At 38.5% G+C, this 21,465-nt stretch overlaps 1 protein-coding gene across 1 annotated transcript; it reads left to right on the forward strand.

Moving 5' to 3' along the window:
• Nucleotides 1-965: 965 nt before the first annotated feature.
• On the forward strand, nucleotides 966-21,181 carry LOC131782081 (dual 3',5'-cyclic-AMP and -GMP phosphodiesterase 11A). The gene is made up of 22 exons (XM_066173331.1): nucleotides 966-2,408; nucleotides 5,084-5,173; nucleotides 6,063-6,131; nucleotides 6,350-6,439; nucleotides 7,273-7,440; nucleotides 8,051-8,115; nucleotides 8,887-8,956; nucleotides 9,346-9,393; nucleotides 10,852-10,936; nucleotides 11,517-11,584; nucleotides 11,991-12,083; nucleotides 12,613-12,663; nucleotides 13,148-13,294; nucleotides 14,010-14,117; nucleotides 14,294-14,403; nucleotides 15,046-15,133; nucleotides 15,250-15,350; nucleotides 16,005-16,082; nucleotides 17,323-17,386; nucleotides 17,942-18,016; nucleotides 18,710-18,793; nucleotides 19,420-21,181. Exons 1-22 carry the CDS (start codon nucleotides 1,494-1,496, stop codon nucleotides 19,558-19,560), a joined length of 2,808 nt encoding a protein of 935 aa, XP_066029428.1. The 5' UTR covers nucleotides 966-1,493; the 3' UTR covers nucleotides 19,561-21,181.
• The last annotated feature ends 284 nt before the right edge of the window (nucleotides 21,182-21,465 follow it).

Here is a 21,465-nt window from a genome sequence, read left to right on the forward strand (position 1 = left end):
TGCGATGAATTAACGTCGATTCGAGTCCACTGATCCTTATATAGAGTGAAGCATTTTATATTTTCTCTTTTTCTAGATCTACTATTGTCAAATTTCGTGTTTAGGAACATGAATTTCTTTAAACCGTTTTCGAACATTTTTTTTTCACTTTTTACTCTTTAAGATTCTATTTACTTTAAGCTTTTGTAAATTGAGTTCTGGCTTTGAGAACTCTATTCGATCGAATTCAATGTCAGTCGCCTCTTTATCTTCTGCGGCCGCGAGAGCGTATGCATAACAACTACAAAAACCAAATCTCCGCACCTGAACATCTTTCCTGGGAATCTGGATAGTCAGTGGAAGTAAACATACCAGACCAACGCAAAGTTACAGCTGCAATTTCATCAGTTTCAAATTAAATTCTAGACAGACTCAAGACCGCGCGCGTTGGGCTAAAAAAAAAGAAGACACCGATTACGCGATGTTGCAGGTGACGAAACAAAAAAGCCGACAAAATTAAATAAACCGAATAAACATAAGAACGAATCTTTACGCTTCTTTAAGGAAATGCACTTCTTTTAACCTTGCACAAGAAAATTCAAGGGAATTTTGGTGATGATTACGAGTGACAGACGAAAATAATTTTATTGCAGAATTATCGCTTGCTATCTATGTTAGTGCGTGACTCAAATACCAAATGGTAGACGCGACAAAAGAGCGGAGATGGTATCGGTTTTAACCACCTGAAACTTCAAATGACATATTTCTCTGGGGGCTATTTTTGCCAAGTAAACTATTGTCAAACAGCTTGGATAATGTATATTTCACAAATTTGCGATTTGGCGCGAAGTCGTTTTGTTGATTGGTTCTTCTCTCTTCTCACATGACCACAACAACCGCAGCGAAATTGAAATCAGGAGTCTGTTTCATTTTTCCGAAGCGGTCGGCCGATTCATTGTTATTGAAGTAGGGAGATATTAAATACAAATTATCAATATTCTATGCGATATTTTCGTGGGCGTTCGCGATCAGAAGAAACCTTATCATGAGTTACGAATAGACGAATCAAGACGGCAAGCGGACAAAGGCTCACTCGACATCCTGCAGTGGTCTGCGGTTGAACAACTGACTCGTGACATCAGTGTATCGTTGCTCTCTTGCATGCCTTGTTTTATCAACAGATCTGTGTAACACTGCTCAGATATTCTGTTACATGTACAAGAGCCTGATTTAGCAGCATTTGATTTAAGTTGAGGAGTGACAGGCAAATCATCTGTGTGATGCGTGGATAGAATCTTCCATCGCGGCGCAGTTCGAGAATTTTGCATCGTCCAGTGTGGCCAAATTTCAGTTTGTTTACACTCTCTACATAAGTTACATGCGCGATCGACCGAGGTTTATCGCATCCTTGATGACAAAGTGACGGCTTAGCCGCACAGAGCGGGGAAATTTTCAGCTTTTACCATAATGTGTGGCCAGTCAGGATTGAATTGACCTCGAAGTATGGCTAAACAATGACTTTATCGTTCACCCAGGTGGAACAGTGGCTCGATGACCATCCAGAACACGCTGAGGAATATTTTGTGCGTAAAGGTACCGCGCGAATGGTTCAACTATGGAATGAAGCGAGGGAAGAGTGTGCTGATGTCTTCGACACAAATGTTGAACTTATTGAGAACTGCGGTAGAAGAACAATCGGAGAAAAAAACTTTCGTTTCAACGATACTGTGGATATTATAAATGCGAGCGAGGAAGGGGAAAGTGAAGCGGGTCAGCCAACAGCTCGGTCATTACCTATAACTCGCAGGTACTCTGAACCGCAGCGTCAGGGGAATCCGAAGCGGCAACTTGGTTTGGGTTATGGAGGCAAGCAGTTTTTTACTAAACCAGTATCTTCCAGTGTTGTTGATTCTCTAGATCTGAGTACTTGTGAAATTCGGGAGGAAAAAACAAGACGAGTGAGAAGTCCCCCTTCACGACTGCTTCGGAAAACGAAATCGCTGCCGAATTGTGGACAACAGCATGTATTGGGGGCACTAATTGAGTCAAAAATTCGTCTACCATCTTCAATCGGCCTGAACGCCGAGACAAAGCTAGATTTAAAGAATAACAATGAACGGCAATTCTTCTTTGAGATTGTACGGGACATAGCGAACGATCTGGACCTAACGACTCTTAGTTATAAAATATTAGTCAATGTTGGGATTCTAACAAATGCTGATCGGTGCTCATTGTTTCTCGTGGAAGGACCTAAAGGTAAACAGTCACTGGTTTCAAAGGTTTTTGATGTGCAAGTTGGAGGGCCGAACTCGACTTCTATTAAGGATTTCATAGACCAGCAGAAGGAAATTCGAGTGCCTTGGGGCAAAGGACTGGTGGGATACGCGGCTGAAACTGGAGAGACAGTTAACATCCCCGATGCGTATGCGGTTTGTAACGTTTTAAGTATAAATAAATCATTAGGGGTTTTAGGCGTATGTAAACCACATTCGCTCGCTTGAATCGCCGTTGATTAAACGTTTCTTGCAAACGATACCTTCTTGCAAGTCGTGTAAGAAGGCGACATGACCATAAGTTATCGGACCAGTGCATTCGAATCGATGCAATCAAGTGTGTCTTCCTATTTTGATCAGTCGTTCGAATCTCGTACCGCGCGAGACTAATTTTCGAGCTTTCGATTCAAGCAAGCAGATTTGCTTTTTTGTACGCTCACCAGATAGCTTATACCAAACTTGCTGCTTTGTTTGGTCCTGCAACTTTCTTGGAGTTGTATGGACGTGGAAGACCGAATACCATTTGCAGAAATTAAATGGGATGGCCCGGATCAAACGAAGTGGGATGGATACCTATTTTTGTTCGCTATTAATTCAGTTCCATTTTATTTGTATTTTACCAACTGAAGCGCATTCAAAGAAAGGCAAACGAGAACTTAAACGCTTTGTAGGAAATCCGCGCTTTTCGATTTTACAATAGTCCGGAAACTACCCTCGATAAAATCCCGCGAATGCTGAAAGGTATTGTACAAGAAACTAACATTTAGCATGTTAAAAAACAAATGCACCTTTCGTCTTTCCAGCTGATGAATCATGATTTCGCGGTTTTTTAAATTTGCATTGGCTCTTTTGGTCGTATCTAGGGGAAAAATCGTGTCGTCAGCTGAAAACACTTTAAATCTTTCGAGTTATCAAATCTCACTCAAATTCGATATAATGTTATCACTGCGACGTTTCTCCAACCGGTCTGGGATTGTTATGATGGCTTATTAAGCTATAAAGTTGAAATTATGCACAACGAGTTATGCGTTCGCGAAAACAATGTTCACGTTTCGCACTTCAGCGGGCGAATTGATTGTTTTCATTTCTAGGAGCGATCGATTCTCGTCATACTTTTTTTTCTGTACTACACTTTTTCAACTTCTGAGAATTTTAAAAATTTAAGTTACAGCGGAATGAAATCAGCAGTGTTACCGCGCCTCTGTTGCAATTGAAATTTTTCAAGCTCCTCGACATTTATTGTTTGTTGTGGCTTCCACTACAGTAGTTTACAATTTCGTTCTGTCTTCTTATACGTGATTTGGATGATCAGTGAAGCGCAATCAACTTGTATCCAGACATTAAGGACCGTCTGGTAAGCGCTCTGTTTAGCGTGCCTCCGATGACGGATTTACATTGAAGCGGTTGGTTTTAATCTGATCGGGTGCCAGAGCACTTTGTTGACAGGCGAGATCCCCGCGAGTGCTTATTTAAGCAGTGCAGGTTCTCTGTGCGTTAATACGCGATGGGCTTGTCTCAAAACCTATTTGCATACGATTCTTTCAATTTTATTCACCTTTTGAAAAGCCCCTCTGAACCACAAGAACGATGGAAATGACTTCTCTCGTAATTTCCTGAGAAGTACTTCCATGACTGTCACTTGCACTAAAATTGTTCGGATAGATGTGAAAATTTATTTTTTAACAAAAAAAAAATCTTTCTTTGTTAATTTTTTATGTTTGTGTTTTGTTTTACCATTTTTAGTTTTTCACCGGATAATTAATCATTCATAACAATATTTCAAATTTCCTTTTTCACAACAACCAAAAAAGCAACACTTATTGATTTTTTTTTCATTCAGTCCTTTAAAAAAGTATCATATTCTAGCTTTTTTACCATGCTATACCTTTTTTTAACGTAAAACAGCATGTCATTATTTAAATCTACCAAGATTCTTGGTCTTGGCCCTGAAGATAATCAAATAACTTTGTACCCACAAAATAACTTGCAAATATAAAATACCTATCAGTGCAAAATTAAAAACCATCAGCAATATAAAGCTCATATTTTTAAAAATTTCTTAGGGTAGAAGCTTCAAAGTAAAATTTAAATTTTGTAGTGAGGTGGAGTGAATCTGGAGCTAGTTATTGGAGCAGGTTTTTGATACAGTAGAATGACGTAGAGACCTCTTTCTTTAAAAAGAAATAAAAAAATAATAATAATAAAATAATAAAAAGAAAAAAACAGAAGAATAAAGAAAATTTAATTCATTTTAAGGTCAAAACCATTTTCTCTCTATGAGAAAAGGCCTGTAACTGTAGGCTCCTCAAAGAAGTATGTTAAAGATCTTTCACAACATATTTCAGATACACTTCTCACTTAGCCAGTATAAGATAATGAAGAGTTGATCAAATCCCATTTTGTAGCATTCTTTTAACTGAACTTTTGCCATTTGAATTTATTTCCTTTGAAATGTCAACAACATCAAGTATATCTGTTTGGGTTTGCCTGAAGAGTTAAGTAGAATCCTTATGTGTCTTGTAGTTTTAAATGCACTATCCAAAATGCTTATGATGCAATTGTCCATCAGGTTGTGGGCATGGAAGGCAACATTCCAATGTTTCAGAGGGTGTGTGCATTTTTTTGAAAGATGAAATGAGTCAGAGCGTCACTTTATGATTTTACTAGGACATTTTGAACCAATTTTTTCAAGTCTCTCCTGTTTATAATCAATATTTAATGGGATACAACTGTCCTCTCTGTGTTGTATCAGAAAATTAAGAAAATAGTCTCATTTCTTTATCATCTGGTTGACTGCATCAAGTTATAATTTTGGTCATTTCTTCTCACAGGATCCTCGCTTCAACAAGGAGGTTGATCGCCAGACAGGTTATCATACCAAGAGCTTGCTATGTAAGCCAGTGAAGAACAATGAAGGGGAGGTAAGAAGCTAATGAAAGCAATTTTTTAATTTTTGAATTAACTAGTCAGTACCTCAAGCTTGCTTCAAGGGGCAGCTTGTAGGACTGCCAGCAGAATGAAACTTTTGAAAACATAACATTTAACTTTTTTTCTAAATATACAGAACAGGTGAGATAGATGGTACAAAACACTGTGTTTGTTATAAGCACCAGAGATTGCAGAATTCTCTTGTTATGTACTACAACAAATTATGTTTCTATATTTCAATGGCATCAGCTACTTTTATTTAGACGTGTATAGGATTTTTTTGTTATTGTACTCTGTTCTCCTGCTGCTTTTATTTGTGAAAATCCAGATTAAACAGCATAAAGAAATAGAGAAAACTAACCATCTTAAATCAGGCTGAGAAATTCTGATCATTTTATTTATCAAATCCATGTGGCTAGCGATAATCTTGAATGGCTCATTTAAAGGGGATCTAGAGACTTTTCTCATGTCTGTCTGCTGATGAAAGAACAGAGGACTGAAAAAGTAGAAAATGGGCTATCTCATCTTTAATTCCTGAAAATATTTGAAAATGCATGTTAATTAGTTTTCTTTAATTTGTGAAGGTTCCTAATTGTTGTTAGAGGGTTAACCGCAGGAATTTACTTTGTTTAAATCAGCCTTTTGTGTCTTTAAAGAATATTCAGTCACCCTCTGGACTTTCAACCATACCAAAATAATCATGATTTAAGGATATACAATAGTGAGGGAACATGTATTAATTTTCAAGCAATCTTCTTCTTTAAGTGGCATGACATTTCCCTGACAAACATTATTCTTTTCTGAAATCAATTTAATTTTTTGCTGTAACTGATGCACCCTCTACATATTGGTATTTTCATTTCTCCTTTTTTTTTTATTTAGGTGGTGGGTGTGGCTCAGATAATCAACAAAATGCCTGGACCTGTACCATTTACACAAGAAGATGAAGAGGTGCATTAATTTTGTGTTTGCTTTCGTCTGTTCCAACCTTAGACATAAGTCAAATAAAATCATATGAGAAAGATGTATTTGCTTCCAAGTTGCTTGTGGTGAACTCATAACCCTTCACTCCACTGATCGCTTAAGTGCTGCACTCTGCTACATAGTGAAGTTTCCACTAGACAAGGAGGTGGTTGTAACTATTATTCATGGTCTATTACCTTTTTCAGGTCTGTGAAATGTATCTGACTTTCTGTGGAATCGGAATCACCAATGCAAAGCTGTTTGAGCTATCAGCAAAGGAATTCAACAGAAATAGGGTAAATAGGTTAAAACAATTCATTGACCATATTAAAGTTGAATTTTCCTCCCTTAAATCTCGCAATAATCATAACGATTACAACTTCCTCAAATGTGATTGGTGCATTAGCTGCTTTATTTTTCACTAATCATTCTGTACAGTTGTAAGGGGACAATGAAATCAGACAGTTGGCAGTAAATGGACACCTGCAATTGGACAGTTGAAGCAGCCAATCATACTAAATCCACTCAGCTAAACAACAGAATTGATCACAGTAACCATAGCAACAACCACTCATCCTGAGAAAAACTGGGGAATTTCCAAAATGGAGGAATTTTTATCTGTAGGCATTGTGTCCATTAGAGATATTTGTTCTAGATTTTTTTTTTTTTTTACAGAAATTGTAACAGTTAAGATTAATTGGTAACAGGACTTTGTGATTGACAAATCAGACTCCTGCTTAGTGGTCGTCTGATTTTAATTGCAGATCTCATGGTAAAGAGTTACAGGGTTTTTCAGATTTAAATGGCACTTGTCTAGAAAGTTTTATAGTAAAATAGTGTTCACTGTACAAGTTTGTACAAAGCTTAAGTAAGCAGAGTGGAAGAAATTCAGGTTTTGAGGGGTTATTTTCTCATTTGAGGGCTAATTCCCATAACACCTTGTGGGGTCTCCCAACCTCAAAAATGTCCTCACCTGAAGTCAGTATCAATGAATTGCAACAATTTTTTGATGTTAGCCCATTCAATTAATGGTATTGTGATCCTTGGCATCTGTAGTTCAGGAATAACTAAAAACTTTACATACCAAATGGTAAAAATTAGCCTGTGTTCCTTTTGCTTATGAAATTAGGCATTGCTGGAGCTTGTTCATGACATCTTTGAAGAACAGACCTCTCTGGACAAGGTAGTACATAAGATTATGAGACGCGCATTGTCAATGCTGAAATGTGAACGATGTTCAGTTCTTCTGTTGATGCATCCAGTCCTTGGCAACAGTCTGGCAGAGGAAAGATCACAGGTAAATTAATATTATGTTATTATGAACCGTGTGGAAGGGGTGGCAGGGGAAAATATTTGGCCTAAGGTCATGATTTATGAACCAAGCGGAGCAAGTTCTAGCTGTACGTAATGACTGAGTGCCATATGCTTTCCTATGTGATGAGCCCATACTCAGTCAGTAACTGTATTATCATATGACCCAAAAATCTTCAAAAATTTTGGAATTACATCACACATGTTAGTACTGGACAACTACTGAGAACAATCTATTGAAAAACTTCTCTGCAGTCATTTCATTGAGTCAGATTGAGAAACCCAAAATTGAAGGAAAAAGGCCACTTTTTTGTCATTTCTGTTTCATTTTAATTTAAAACCCACAATTGGAACTTATATTCTTGGAAAATGCAACAGAGTTTTGCAAGGGTGGGCCAGAAAGCATATTCCAGTTTGGCTCACTTTAACTCATCGGCCTTACACATGTCAACTTTCATCATGGTTTTCCTCACGATTGCCTGAACTAAGCCATATGGATAGAAAATGAATGAAACACCCATTAGCTGACAGATTGAGACACTGATGTGATACAAATGAAGTCAAGTTTATTCTTCATTTTGATTATTTATTTTTAGGATTTACGAATTACTAAAGTATTCAATCTGCGAGTGTCAGGAGGTCGCAACAGTAATAGCACAATGTAAGTTCCTTTTCACCAAATTATTACCTTAATTTCTGTTACTGTAAACTGTAAGGTATTTGATGCTCTCTGAGAACCGAATTTAAACATCTCAGGTGGTGGCAGGTGCTTGAATTTAAAAAATTTGAAGTATTTGATGCTGTCATGTTATTTGAGATGAAAGTAAGAGTTCCAAGGATCTACATGGTTCAACTCAAGTGCCAGCTTTAATCCTTTAACTCCCATGACTGACCAAGTCGAATTTCTCCTTACAACATCAATACAATATCAACCAGATAAGTGATGAGAATAAAAAGAAATATATCAATTTGGGGATAATTAGTTGATCCATACTAAATTTTCTGAACTAACATCATAAGAATTGTATGGTTGACTGTAAGGAGAATTACAAATATGATCTGAGAGTTAAAGGGTTAATCAACCCATTATGCATCTCCACTTTAAAGTGTTTTTCATCCAGGTAAACACAAAAAATTCCCATTTAATTTACCTTATACAATGATTGCATAACACTTAAGTTCTGCTCAACAATCAATACCCTGTCAAGATCTTTTTGCTGAGAGCTCAATTTGATTTTATGTTGGACCTCCTTCTGGGGACAGCCTTGGAACTAGAAAAAGTGTCCCCTGAAAGAAATGTCCATTGATAGATGGTAACAAGAGACATAAGGCATTTTGTTATTTGGCAGCAGAGTTTGTCCCTCATTGGAAGTGTCCTAAAAAGGAGGTTCTACTTTGTCTGATTTACTTTAATTTTTAATTCAATCTGTAGTTATAGTGAAGGAAGAGATGATGGTTCTTTTAGTACTAGAATAGCCAAACTTGTTGCATCTACTGGAAAGGTAACAGCAATGACCTGTAATCTGTATTTCCTCTTAGGTTTAGTTTGGTCCAAACAAGATACATTGTAGATAAATTTTGTGCATTTCTTTCCCCGACGAAAACAATTCCTTTGTAATAATCTTGAAATTTTGAAATTGAAATTTTTGTGACATAAGTTCATCTTTTAATAGATGGTCAACTCATGTTGTAGGCCATCACAGTCCCTGAAGAACATATTTTGAAGTAAAGGGGCCCTATGGTGGCACTACTTGTGGTGCCTTTTGAGGTCCAAGCTCAAAATATATCATTTTTTAATTCATTCATTGAATGTCCCGTTGTTAGATTCTAAAGTTAGAGCATATTGATATGAATTGCAAGTTCACCTTTTTGTTCAATCATGTTTTTTAAGACTCTTAATGTTCCTGATGCTGCACAAGATCAGAGGTTGAAGAGAATTGTAAGTCGTTAAATAACGATTGGAGTCATTGTGATTTACAGAGATAAAATTATATTGGCTTAAAAGTTAGTGTAAAGGGTAGTCTACCATCTGGAGATTTATTCATGTGGACAGTCAAATTTCACACAAGTGCGTGCACACGAAAGAGTTCTTTATATCCCTCAGTCGGTATGGCACTATGATTGGACAACTTAGTAGGCCAAAGTTTGTTTGAATTGAAATCTTTTTCCCTCTATTTGAACCCACAGATAAAATTTTCACATTACTAACCGTGTTTTTTCAGTCCATACTGTAAGTTACAGAACCTTGTTTTCCCAACTTGGATTTATGGCCTGTAGGCTTCGCACTTGAGCCATAACTCCGAGTGGAAAAAACTTGGTCCCTCTCTTATAGTACGGACTGAGAAAACAAGATTATTTAGTAAGGAGTATTATGGCTGTAATGATTTGAAAGTATGTTTTGAAACTTGGGTGACTTTAGTTCCACTGAAAATTTTGCTCGGAAATAACAAACCAGTATGAATTACTCACTTATACCGCGCTTGGCGGTTAGCTCACGTTGTAGAGCGTCGCACAGCCGCAAGGGAGCTCGAGGTTTCAATCCCCAGACCTAACAAACACTCAGGGTTTTAAAATATTTGAGGATATTTTGCTGCCTTTAGCTTTGACATCGATAAATGGTGAGAAATTATAGTCTTCCTCGGATAAGGAAGATAAGCTGTAGGCCGTCTCTTGCCTCTTCTCTGTACTGGCTAGCAGGGGAACTAAAAGAACCCACAAACTTCTCGCAAAGAGTAGGGAACATAACTCCCGGTGTTGTGGTCTGGCCTTGTCACTGTTTACACAGGCCCCCCATTTAAACCAGCTTTAAGCTGACCTGGGCCAGCCTGTCTAAATATCACAAAATACAAATGAAAATACAATACTTTGAAGAGAAATTGCAGCGATAAAGGTCATGGTCACCGACATTTATCACAATTTTGAGGGAAAGTTGATTTAAGTCTTTTTCTCGACTGAAAATCTTACTGGTAGCTTTGATTTCCATTTTTGTGTTTTTGTCTTTTTTGGGGGGAGAACCTCATTTACAAATGTTCATTAGCGTGAGGTAGCAAACCATTCAGATTCCTTGCATCACCAAGATCGTTGAGTGTGTACATATCAGTGATCTTTATACTTTGTAAGAAAATGAAGTGTTTGCTAGAAACAACGGCATTTTGGATCATGCTATCTACTTTCAGCTAATTTAGAGATAAGCATATAAGTTGTTGAGAGTCATACCCTTTTTAAATGTTTCTGTTTCGGTAGTTGAGTGGATATCAAAAAAGCCATAACACTTTGAAATAGATTTCATAGCTGCTGGTGCTTCTATAAATTTTGGCACATAATACCTTGAAGTATCGATATACTCATTCTCTTCTGCAAATGGTGAAAGTTAAGAAATTTTTTTTATTTCCAACAGATTGCAATGAGCTCTGACAATGGTGTTGATGCTCGTCGCCCAATATTGTGTATGCCAATTAGAAACAACAAGTTTGAAATTATTGGTGAGAATATCATTTCATTCATTTGGCTCACAGAAAATCCATTGTCTAGTTTGGAGATGAAGTAATTGAGATATTATCATATAGCAATGTCGTCATGGATCATCTGTACAAAATTTGGAGGTGTTTGATGGTCATGGAATTGATTGAATTACTCGTGAGGCTGAGGCCCAGGAAATATGGTTTGAATCACTTGCTCAAGACATATCAAGTGCATTTGTCTCTTAATTGTCCTTGGTCTGTATTATGAAGCCATAGACTAATATTCAATTTTGGTTTGCTTTTGTTTTGGTGTACTTTGCTTCTGCTTTGTTTGGTCTCAGCCCAGCGGTTGTAACCCATAAGCTGTCAGGGCTTATAGTCACTCTAGCAATTTTACCTATTTTCATGTCTCTGCTTTAGGTTCTCAAAAAGCTCCTGGTAATAAATCTTTTCTTCTTATTAGCGTCTGTGATCGCTGTGGATTTGGTTCTAAAACAGCCAATTGACAAATTCTTAATAAGACATTGTTATTTTTCTAAGGCGTGGCATGCTACGTGTAGTAATCATTATAAGAACTCAGTCAGCTCTTTTTCAATTTCAGGTGTTGCTCAGTTAATCAGCAAACTGAACAACAAACCATTTGATGAGAGCGATGAAACCTTATTTGAGGTATGACAGTATGTAGAAATTTACAAATAAATTTCATTTTATTTTCAATACTCAATATTGCATTTCTAGTGTTCTGATGGGATCACTCAAATCCGGTTATGATCCGAGTCACCATATATGGAAATGCATTGCCCCAACTGTTACGGAGATGACAAAAAGCTCTAACTAAGTAAACTGTCAGGATTTAACGAAATTTGATTAAAAAAACTATTTCATTCGCACTTGTTGAATACGAGATTGTTTAAAGCTAGCGCCTCGTTGGCTATTTATCATCACATATCCAGAACGCGCTCATGGAATAATTATTAAATATTTCACCAAATGATTAAGGTCTAGTCAGGCTGTAGCAACAGAGTTAGTTTTGTTTATCAAAGTTTGATTCACAGTCCAGTTTTCCTCTTGTCAGGCATTTGCCATTTTTTGTGGCCTTGGGATTCACAACACCATGATTTATGACCAAATGGCAAAGGCAAAAGCCAAGCAACAAGTAGCAATTGAGGTAGGTGACAATATCAGTTGGTTAACAAGGTCCCTCATTGTAGATGAGAATTAACAATTAATTTAGAAAATGGTGCACTTTTCGATTGATCGTCGTAAAACCAAAACCGAAGTTATCATACAGCCAATCGCAGTGAAGGTCGATATCAACGTTGGCCAATGAGAACTCAAAGTAAAAACAAGCATACTGCGTAAAACGCGGGAAAACGCGTGCGACCAAATCGCAATTGGTTTTAGTTTGAATCTGATTGGTTGAGAAGCTGGCGCAAGTTTTCTCAGTGAACCAATCCCAAAGCGAAGTCAAGCAATACCAAAGTACTTTCTTATTACTTTTCGACACTCAGTTGAAAACTGCTCTATTTCAACATTTATTTGGTTCCAGTGAGCTTTGGAGTTAAAGTTCAGTTAGGTTTCATCATTACGATGATCGTATCGATGCTGAAAAGTCATGTGATATTACTTTAAAGCGTAAGTGAACTTTAGTCTGCATAGTCCATGATCTTTAATTTCCCTGGTATCTATTTACCCAGGTTCTTTCTTACCATGCTGCTGCTAAGAGAGGTGAACTTGAGAGATTGAAGGTAAGGACACTGACAAATTAATTTTTTTACATTACGAGTGACGTGCGTTTAAGACCCACAGTTTTTTTCGTCGTAAAGTTTCATCCTTTTTTTTCCACCTCTATCTGTCAAAGGGCTACACAAAAAGGCATTCTTGACCGCAGTTATGATTTTCTGGTGACCACGACGGGAATCGCAGTCGCGCGTGGAGTTTCCACATCATTCGAGTGTAAATGGTCACGTTATTGAGTTATTTTCAAAATGGCCGCGTCAATGGGCGAATTTGTATCACATTCAGAATCTCAAAACGCGTCAAATCATAGTTTGTTGTCATCTTCTTGTCAACGGCGGAGATTCTGGAGCTTACTTCTCTTCTAAAAAGTTGTTAGTTAAGATGAAATTCTGATCAAATCCCTCTATCTTTTGTTCAGACAGCTGGCAGATTATTCTCAGATTTTACATGTGTTAGTTGTGTAACGACTTTTTCGTCCTCTGTCCATTACAGAACACAACAGTGTCAAAAGCTGAAGAATTCAAAGTAGACAGTTTTCAGTTTGATGACTTTTCGCTGGAGCCTGATCAGATGCTTCAAGCCTCACTCAGGATGTTCATTGATTGTGGCTTCATTGATGAATTTCACATAGACTATGAGGTTTGTTCTTACTTATAATCCATCCATTTTTTTGTACATACGTGATTAGTCTAAAAGCATCACGTGACCGAATATACCCATGCTAAAACTGGGGGATATCTGGTGATATTTCCCCAATGACATTCCCCGATTTTCCAATCTTGCGTTCAGTACTCCAAGAATTTTCGAGGCACACAGTTTTCCTCGGACCTAGCTCTCTCAAAACTGTTCACTTTTCGGAGCTGTTACTGTTCGCGGGGAAATATCGGAGTATATTTTCGCGCAAAATGGAGGCTATTGTTTCCATATGACTGAGTTTTGACTGAGTAAACAAACGTAAAATAGACGGGCGCAACGTTCAGGAATAACTGAAAAGATCTACTTAGTGGCTACTAATCGAGTTCATAGTGTTTATATTAATACCTTCTGTTTAGAGAGGATTTATAGCTTGTAACTTTTCCTTACATTGTGATCAAGTTTTCTTGCAATCAAGGTCGAGGAAAGTTCAAATTCTCATAGCTAATTTAAAGGGAAATGTAGATGAACTAAGAAGGAGAGTCAGTGATCAGATCCCGGGGAGTGAAAGAAAAAAGGGCATTGGTTCCAGGGGAGGTTATGACAGTGCAAAGTTTCTGTAATTGCTGCTGTTGCTCCTTTTTTGTTTCGTTTTTTTTTTTTTTTTTGGAGCGGAGTTTTTCGTGAGATCAATTTCTTGAAAAAATTTTCTCTTTTTCAGATTTTATGTAGGTGGTTGTTGACAGTTCGGAAGAATTACAGAAATGTGATTTACCACAACTGGAGACACGCCTTCAATGTAGCTCAGTCAATGTTTTGTATGCTCACGGTAGGTTAAGTTCTGTTGGCTTATAGTAACCAAAATGCGCACCTACCCCTCCCCTAACCTAACATTAACCGTAACTTGTTATCAGTTTACTATCGTTGGGTTAGGGGAGGGGTAGTGGTAGGGGCGCAGTTGCTCAGATACTGATATTACATTTCTGGCGTATTTCTGTTTAACAGACTGGAGGTATGAATAAGTTTATGAGCAATCTGGAATGTCTTGGATTGATTGTTGGGTGTCTGTGTCATGACCTGGACCACAGAGGAACCAACAACGCCTTTCAGACTAAGTAAGTTGCCCCGGTGTGTTCTTAATGATCTAAATTCCCTAGCCAGACCGAGAACAGTGTTACGGCTTTTTGAGCCTTTTATGAAATCAATCGATGCATATGAAAAAACCTAGCAAAGAAAGATAATACTTTCTTGTTATCATTTAAAGGACGTATTCATACCAAATAAAATGAATGAATCAGTAAATAAGCAAGTTAAAAAATTTCTGCCCGAAGTCGTGCATTTAAGTTTACAATGTTTTTCTTATCTTTTCTACTTTTGCGCACGCATTGCCCCTATACAAACCTTGGTTTCAGGGTTTTTTTTTTGTGTGTGTGTCATTTCATTTGTTGGTTAAACTATGTTTTTAACAGTGTTGTTTTGTGATTTGAAATCCTCGTTATGATACTTTAATCAGTTTTATGACCAGTTGCTGTGGACGAAAGTGAAATGTGTGGTATGCTGGTCCATAGGTACTCCACCCATTGTACATTGTAGGTCCCCCCCCCCCCCCACTCACAAGTTATAAGGCCATATTTCCAAAAGATTCATCGGTACCCCACGCTTTTATATTCTGCTTACCCTGTCTGCTACTGCCTGTGTTCTTAGTAAAGTAATCCGCATTCTCAGCATTGTGTTTGTGCAATTTTCCTCACTAACAGAACTGACTCGCCGTTAGCCAAGCTTTACACCACATCTACTTTAGAGCATCATCACTTCAACCATGCTGTGATTATTCTTAGCACAGAGGTGAGACTAAACACTTATTTTGTTCAGTAACATTTCATCATTAAAAATCGCCTAAAATGGAATTAAAATTAGTTTACTTTTCAACAGCTACTTATTTTCTTTGTTTGCTTTGGAAGGGTCACAACATTTTCCAGAAACTAAACGCAGACGAATACAGACAAGTTATAAGTTATATAAAGCACTCGATCCTGTCGACGGATTTAGCCGTCAATTTCAGGTGAGTACATCGCGCCAGATCACGTACGCTGAACCTTTTCATATCTGTCAACGTTTTGAGACAAAAATTTGTCCCTGACAATGTCATAAGGAAAACTGTTCAGAATAATGTATGCCGATGTCGAGGTTTTGCTACTTTTTATGGTTTCTTTTGATTCTTTATATTTTTCATGGGATCAAAGAAGCGGTTTTACTTTAGTCTGTGTAAAAGACACACAAGTTTACCTGATGCGCGTGACTTAGACCGAGCGACAAGTCACGCGCAGAAGAGAGTGAGAGAGCTTCATTTTCACGAGTTTGCAATCCAGAGCTTGTACTTGAAAAGCGCTTTCAACGTAGGCTAACCTACTCCAACAATATGGACCATTGTGTGACTAAGCTTCAATCTTTGAAGAAAACAGAGAATGGTGAAGGCCAGCCCAAGTTATTAACTTAAAACAACCAGTGTTAAAAAACCGAAAAAAAGAAGACACTTCAGGGCGAAGATATTCGAGACAATTGCACTCGTTCATTGGCACGTATGTGTTCCAGCCTGTGTCACTCTAATAACGAGAAAGAGACTGCTTCTCTCTCACCTACCTTGGCTCTTGATTTTTCAGCTTACTGCCCGGTTGCTGTGGGTTTATATCAATATTGTCTTCTCCTTTTCCTTTAGGCAGCGGTCAATTCTCTTTCCTCTGGTTGAAAGAGGAGAACTTGATCCCACAATCCCGGATCACCGAGACATGCTTAAGTAAGGTTCTTTTTATTAAGGAGTCGCCGTTTGCTTTGATTGCCCGGAAGTTAGCAATTGTTAATGTCATATTGCAGAGTAGAGCGGTTTTCAACGCAACGAGGTACATGTAACTCGAGAACACACTGGCTGGGTCTTTCCTTCGCTCTGTGATTGCCGTTAACTAGTTAAATGCAAAACTGAAACCAGTTGTGACTTGAGCGCTCGCGTTTTCCAATGTTTCGCGTATCCCTTTTTTTTTTTCTTCAATGTTTGACATCTCACTGGTTCATGGCGACATTTTTCTTTGTTCGGACAAATTGCGGTGATAATCAAGGTTTTAGTTTACGATCAGTTTTCGATGAGTGTCGAAAATCCAAAACCAAAGGGATTACAAATAATAATCAGAACTAAGGGCAACATCATCATGAGCCAATGAGGACTCAATGTAAATAAAAGGCAACATGTCTGAAGCGCGGGAAAACGCGAGTGACTAATCAGACATTTGAAGTAGTCAACCATACTAAGTCCACTCGGCCGAATCCACCAATCATAGAATTAAACACAATAACCATAGCAACAGCCACTTATCCTAAAAGGGAATTGAGGAATTTCCAAATTTTTTTCACTTTAGACATTGCCTCTGCCGGAGATATTACACCTAAATGTATTTTCTGAAATTGAAACGGTTATGAGTAATTGGTAACAGGACTTCTTGTTGTTCAATCCTGCCAGTAATCATACTCGTGATTAACAAATCGGACTTCCGCTCCGCGGTCGTCCAATTTTGTTTATCACTCGTATGATTACAGAGCGAATTGGACTCCACTCAGTCAAATTACCGTTACTAAACGAAATACGCTCAAATACGCGAGTTGGCTAATACTGAGGTGAAAAAGAACGCTAGGATTGGCCAACCCTGTGCCTGGTTCCTCAAAGGGCATGTTATTTCGCGCGGCCTCAATCTTTGTTGTTGTTGTTTGAGGTGCAGAGCCAGAAAACCTTCGCAAATTATTCTAAAGTTGTATGTTTTCAAACCTTTGTTCTATCCATAATGGGCCGAGAAGATCATTGATCTGTGTGGGAAGGTGAAAATGACAGTAGACTTTGGTAGAGTACAAAATTTGAACGGAAACCTTCTATTTCCAACAACAACAAATTTCAAACCAGCGTATCTTCCTCGATAGGCCGTAACTTCCTGAACAACTTAGTTTTCCAATTTAAATTAATGCATTGTCTTGTTGTTGTTTTTTTTTTTAAGGGCAATGATGATGACTGCTTGTGACCTCAATGGCACCACAAAGCCATGGGAAATACAGAAAGAGGTGAGATGGTTAAGCTATGTGTGCGATTAGCAGTAGTTAGTTAATCAGTCCCCTCCGTGTGTCCACGCACATAAGGCCACGGCTAGAGAACACCTTTAATTTCTGTCATTTGCCAGTCGGTCATGCTGCCCCTATGAACAGCCTTTGTCAAGCTTTCCGATCTGGCAAAGGGTTCCGACGTTTCAGCTAGTCGCAATCGTCTTCTGCTTTGGTTTCAAGGAATCCTCTGTTGGGTTGCCAGCTCCCTGCCGGGTTTGGCGGTCTTTTGTCTTCTGTCTTCTCTCCAGTTCCTTGGCTTGTTTTGTCCATCTCACCACCAATGGTTATTTCTGTAGCGTTGGTTTTGTGAGCTTAGGTTTTTTAAGGATGAGGTTTTTAGCCCCATGCCCAACCCTCCTCCTTTCGCATTCTGGCGGGCTAGGAACCGACATAGGCGGAGTTACCAGCAGTCGCAAACAGTCTAAGTTGAAATGTTGACCAAAAAAGCTTCAATGTTGCCTGAATAGAAACGATTTTATCCAGGAGATTATTAACGTCTGATATTTGGTTTCCCAGGTAGTCCATCTTGTGACAAGCGAGTTCTTTCAACAAGGAGATCTTGAGCGAAGCACACTCAAGATGGAACCGTCGGTGAGTAAAAAACATATTACCTATTTTATATGTTGGCACGTAGTATGCCAACAATCACGTTTATTTTGGGCAATTTATATAGTATTTTTTACATCCTCTCCTATATTTAATGTTAACTGAAGTCTACTTTGGATGCCCTCACTTGTGAAGTCCGCAACAATTATATTTTCAAAACTGTATGCCTTGTTAAAAAAAGCAGAGTCAACGATTTGTCAAGATTCAAGCCGTGAGTCAGTTCTCTGGTGAATCGAAGGCAAAGATTAATTACAGAAACCGCTATTTTCATCACTAGTTGAAGAAAAAGTCTGTACTTAAACCCAAGTGGCTCAAGAAGCCGGAGTTCATTCCGATTTCCTTAGCATGAAGCGACCAGAAGTATGTAACAATTACTTCTCCCCGCTGGACGGGATGCTAGTCAATCTTAAGGTTACCCCCCCCCCCCCCCCCCCCTAGCATTTCACTAGGCTTCCTTGACAAGAAACACAACAAAATGACCCTGCCAGGTCTCGAACCCAGACCTCTCGACCCTGAGTCCAGCGCACTGACCTTAAAGCCACCGCCTATATAAATTTAATCGGCAATGGCCCGCGACTAGTGTTTGCCGGAAAATCTTGATTACTTGCCATGCCCAGATTACTTGCCATACTCAAATGCAAACCGTTCACCGTTGATAATAACCATTTGTCTTTGTAGGCCCTCATGGACAGGCAGAAGGTCGACGAACTACCTGCACTCCAGGTGCAGTTCTTCGAAACGACAGGAATTCCCGTCTTCAAGGTATGCGGCGCATGTCATTATGAGTATGTCGCCAGAACTCATGCATGGTTACGTTTTTGCAGGCTTGAAAGCTTGAAGTCACCCCTCTGTCAATGTCATTGTCTTCAAACTTCATTTAAATAGTTGGTTACCACCCTATCTTTTACAAACACCAACAAAAAGATGAAAGTTTGATCAGTTCTATTCAGGGTAGAAAAAGATATAGTGAGGAAAATAGACCATGGAGAAAGGAATCCTCAGAGTTTACTAAAATTTAGATTGGTAATACAAATGGACAGTCTTGCTTTGTCAACGAATAAACACATTTTTGTTAAGTTTGGAGAGGGACTCTAGAAAAAATATTTGACGCGTGTGATTTGAGCACTTGTTAAGCCTTAATCCCAAAGAGTGACTGGCATCGAAATTATCCGTATAATATCACTTCTTAATCCAACATTAAGGTCATAGAATAAAGGAAATGATCGCTAAACGAAAAAAGCTCTCGATCGATATACAAATTCTCTTGTCAGTGCCAAAGGAATTGTTTAAAGAAAGGTATGGAGAATAAGCAGACTGATATAAGGGGCTAAATGGTTAACAAGTGAAGCGGGGAGTTACATTCCTTGACTCGTTGTTTCCCTTTTCAGTGCTTGGCTACATTCAACCCAAAGATTCGACCTCTCCTGGATGGCGCAGAATCCAACAAGAACCGCTGGTGTGAGTTAGAGAAAGAACGGCAGGCGCGGCAAAAGGAGGAAGAAGAGAACAAACACCAACCAATAACGTGACACTGCTGGCGTACTTCCTTCTTCTATTCATCGTATTCGTTACCGTACCGGCAAATGGTCGGAAACAATCGGAACTCAATCGGAATTCAATCGGAATTCAATCGGCTCATCTTTAAAAGCTGTCAATTGCTTCAAGGTGTCGTGGGGAATTCGCCACTGATTGGTCCAGTGGCCTCGTACAGCCATTTTTTCTTTTGCAAGATGTCTGATTTTAAGTCCTTCTCGATATCAAGTCACTCCGAAGACTTGGTAACCTCAAGGAATTATTATTATTGTTATTATTAAAACATAGGAAGGAACCCTATTTTGTATTTATCGTTAGGGATGGGAATGAATAGTCTCAAAATCGCAGTATTGTATTTTTTCTACGAAGATTCTTTATCCATTAAGCAAATGATTAGTTAGGTAATAGGGAAACATTTTTAATTATCTCTGCCAAGCTTGAACGACACGCCTCAATACTCCAACTGCGATGAACTGAATAACAAGCGTATCGCGAGATGAAGGTAAAACTCTCGATTTGATAATCTTGAGCTCGTTGTCTGAATTCTCGTAGCTGTCTATGTAGTTAAAAAGGTTATTTCATTTTCACTGAGCTGTCAGGTGTTAATAAGTCTCGTGCCCAGACCTTCCACGAGTAAGCATTTCAGTTACGGTTACAAGGTTGGATCTGGATACGAGATAAATCAGGTGTATCTACTATTAAGTGAGTGTTAAGGTTGCTGGGGCCCATTTTTATGGTCTCGGGTACCCGAGACAACTTTTCCTCGAGTTATCCTGGCAGGGCTAACTTTCCGCTTACTTCTTTGAAAAATTCAACCAATCACTTACACGAAAAAATTGTGAAGTCGTCTCGGGAGGCGAGACACCCTTTTCTTATATAAATACTTCGGCGCTCTTATCTGAGAAGAGTCGGCATACAATTTTAGAGAGACTTTTAAGGGAACAGCTGTCACAACTCAAAACTTCATATAAACGCTCCGTTAAGTTGTCTCGAGGGAGGGTTGTCTCGGGTAAGAGAGACCATATAGAGCCTAAGAGAGGGTAACTTCTCGATCTTTAGGGAAAGCGAGTGTTGATATTTTTGAGACGTTAACGGATACCGGAAGACTAATGGATTTTTTCTTTTTTGACACTTCACTTCCGGTTGCGCAAGCTTCTCGAGAACGTCTTTGCCAAGACAGCTTTATTTATTAGTTAGTTTATAAGATGCCAATGGTGGCTCCTAAAATTAACATTTTGGCTCAGTCGTAACCGATAACAACCGTAAATAAAGGAAAACAGAAGTTGCTTCCAGCACTGAAAACCAGCATAGTCTCCTCAAGATGTATTTGTTTTCCACTCTTGGAGATGACTTTGATTTTATCTTTCGATACAAGATTTCTTTATTTGCCATTTTCTTTACGCTCATATTTATTTCTATTAGGATATATCTTACTTCGCGACTTTTTCCGCCTCTGTAGGAAGACAGAACGAAAATCAAATGCTGGTGTAATCTATTTGTGGCTTTTCGTTGTGTTCGAATAAAGCGGAAAGTGTAGGAGACGAACAATGAAAATGTAAAATAACAACCCAAAAGACAGATGAGATTTAGTGGAAGAAATAAAGTCTTTTGAAAAGAGATATGAACCCCTGTTGCCTGTTTCTCTTAAAGCGCAGTTCCTTTTTTAGGGATGAATCACGAAAGGGGTGAATCATGCGTGAGTTAAGCGAGAAGACGAGCGTATCCCCCACAACTCGCGACACAAGCGTGCGATTACTTGCACTCGCCAGGAGGCTAAAATTGCTTGTTCTACTGACTAATTTTTTCAGCGCAGAGAGTAAGAAATCAATCACACGCCGTTTGTAAGTTGGTTTCAATTTTATTACATTACCTTAAAATTTGAATTTTACCGTTTATTGGGT

Source organism: Pocillopora verrucosa, chromosome 10, assembly GCF_036669915.1.
Source record: "Pocillopora verrucosa isolate sample1 chromosome 10, ASM3666991v2, whole genome shotgun sequence".
Lineage (NCBI taxonomy): Eukaryota > Metazoa > Cnidaria > Anthozoa > Scleractinia > Pocilloporidae > Pocillopora > Pocillopora verrucosa.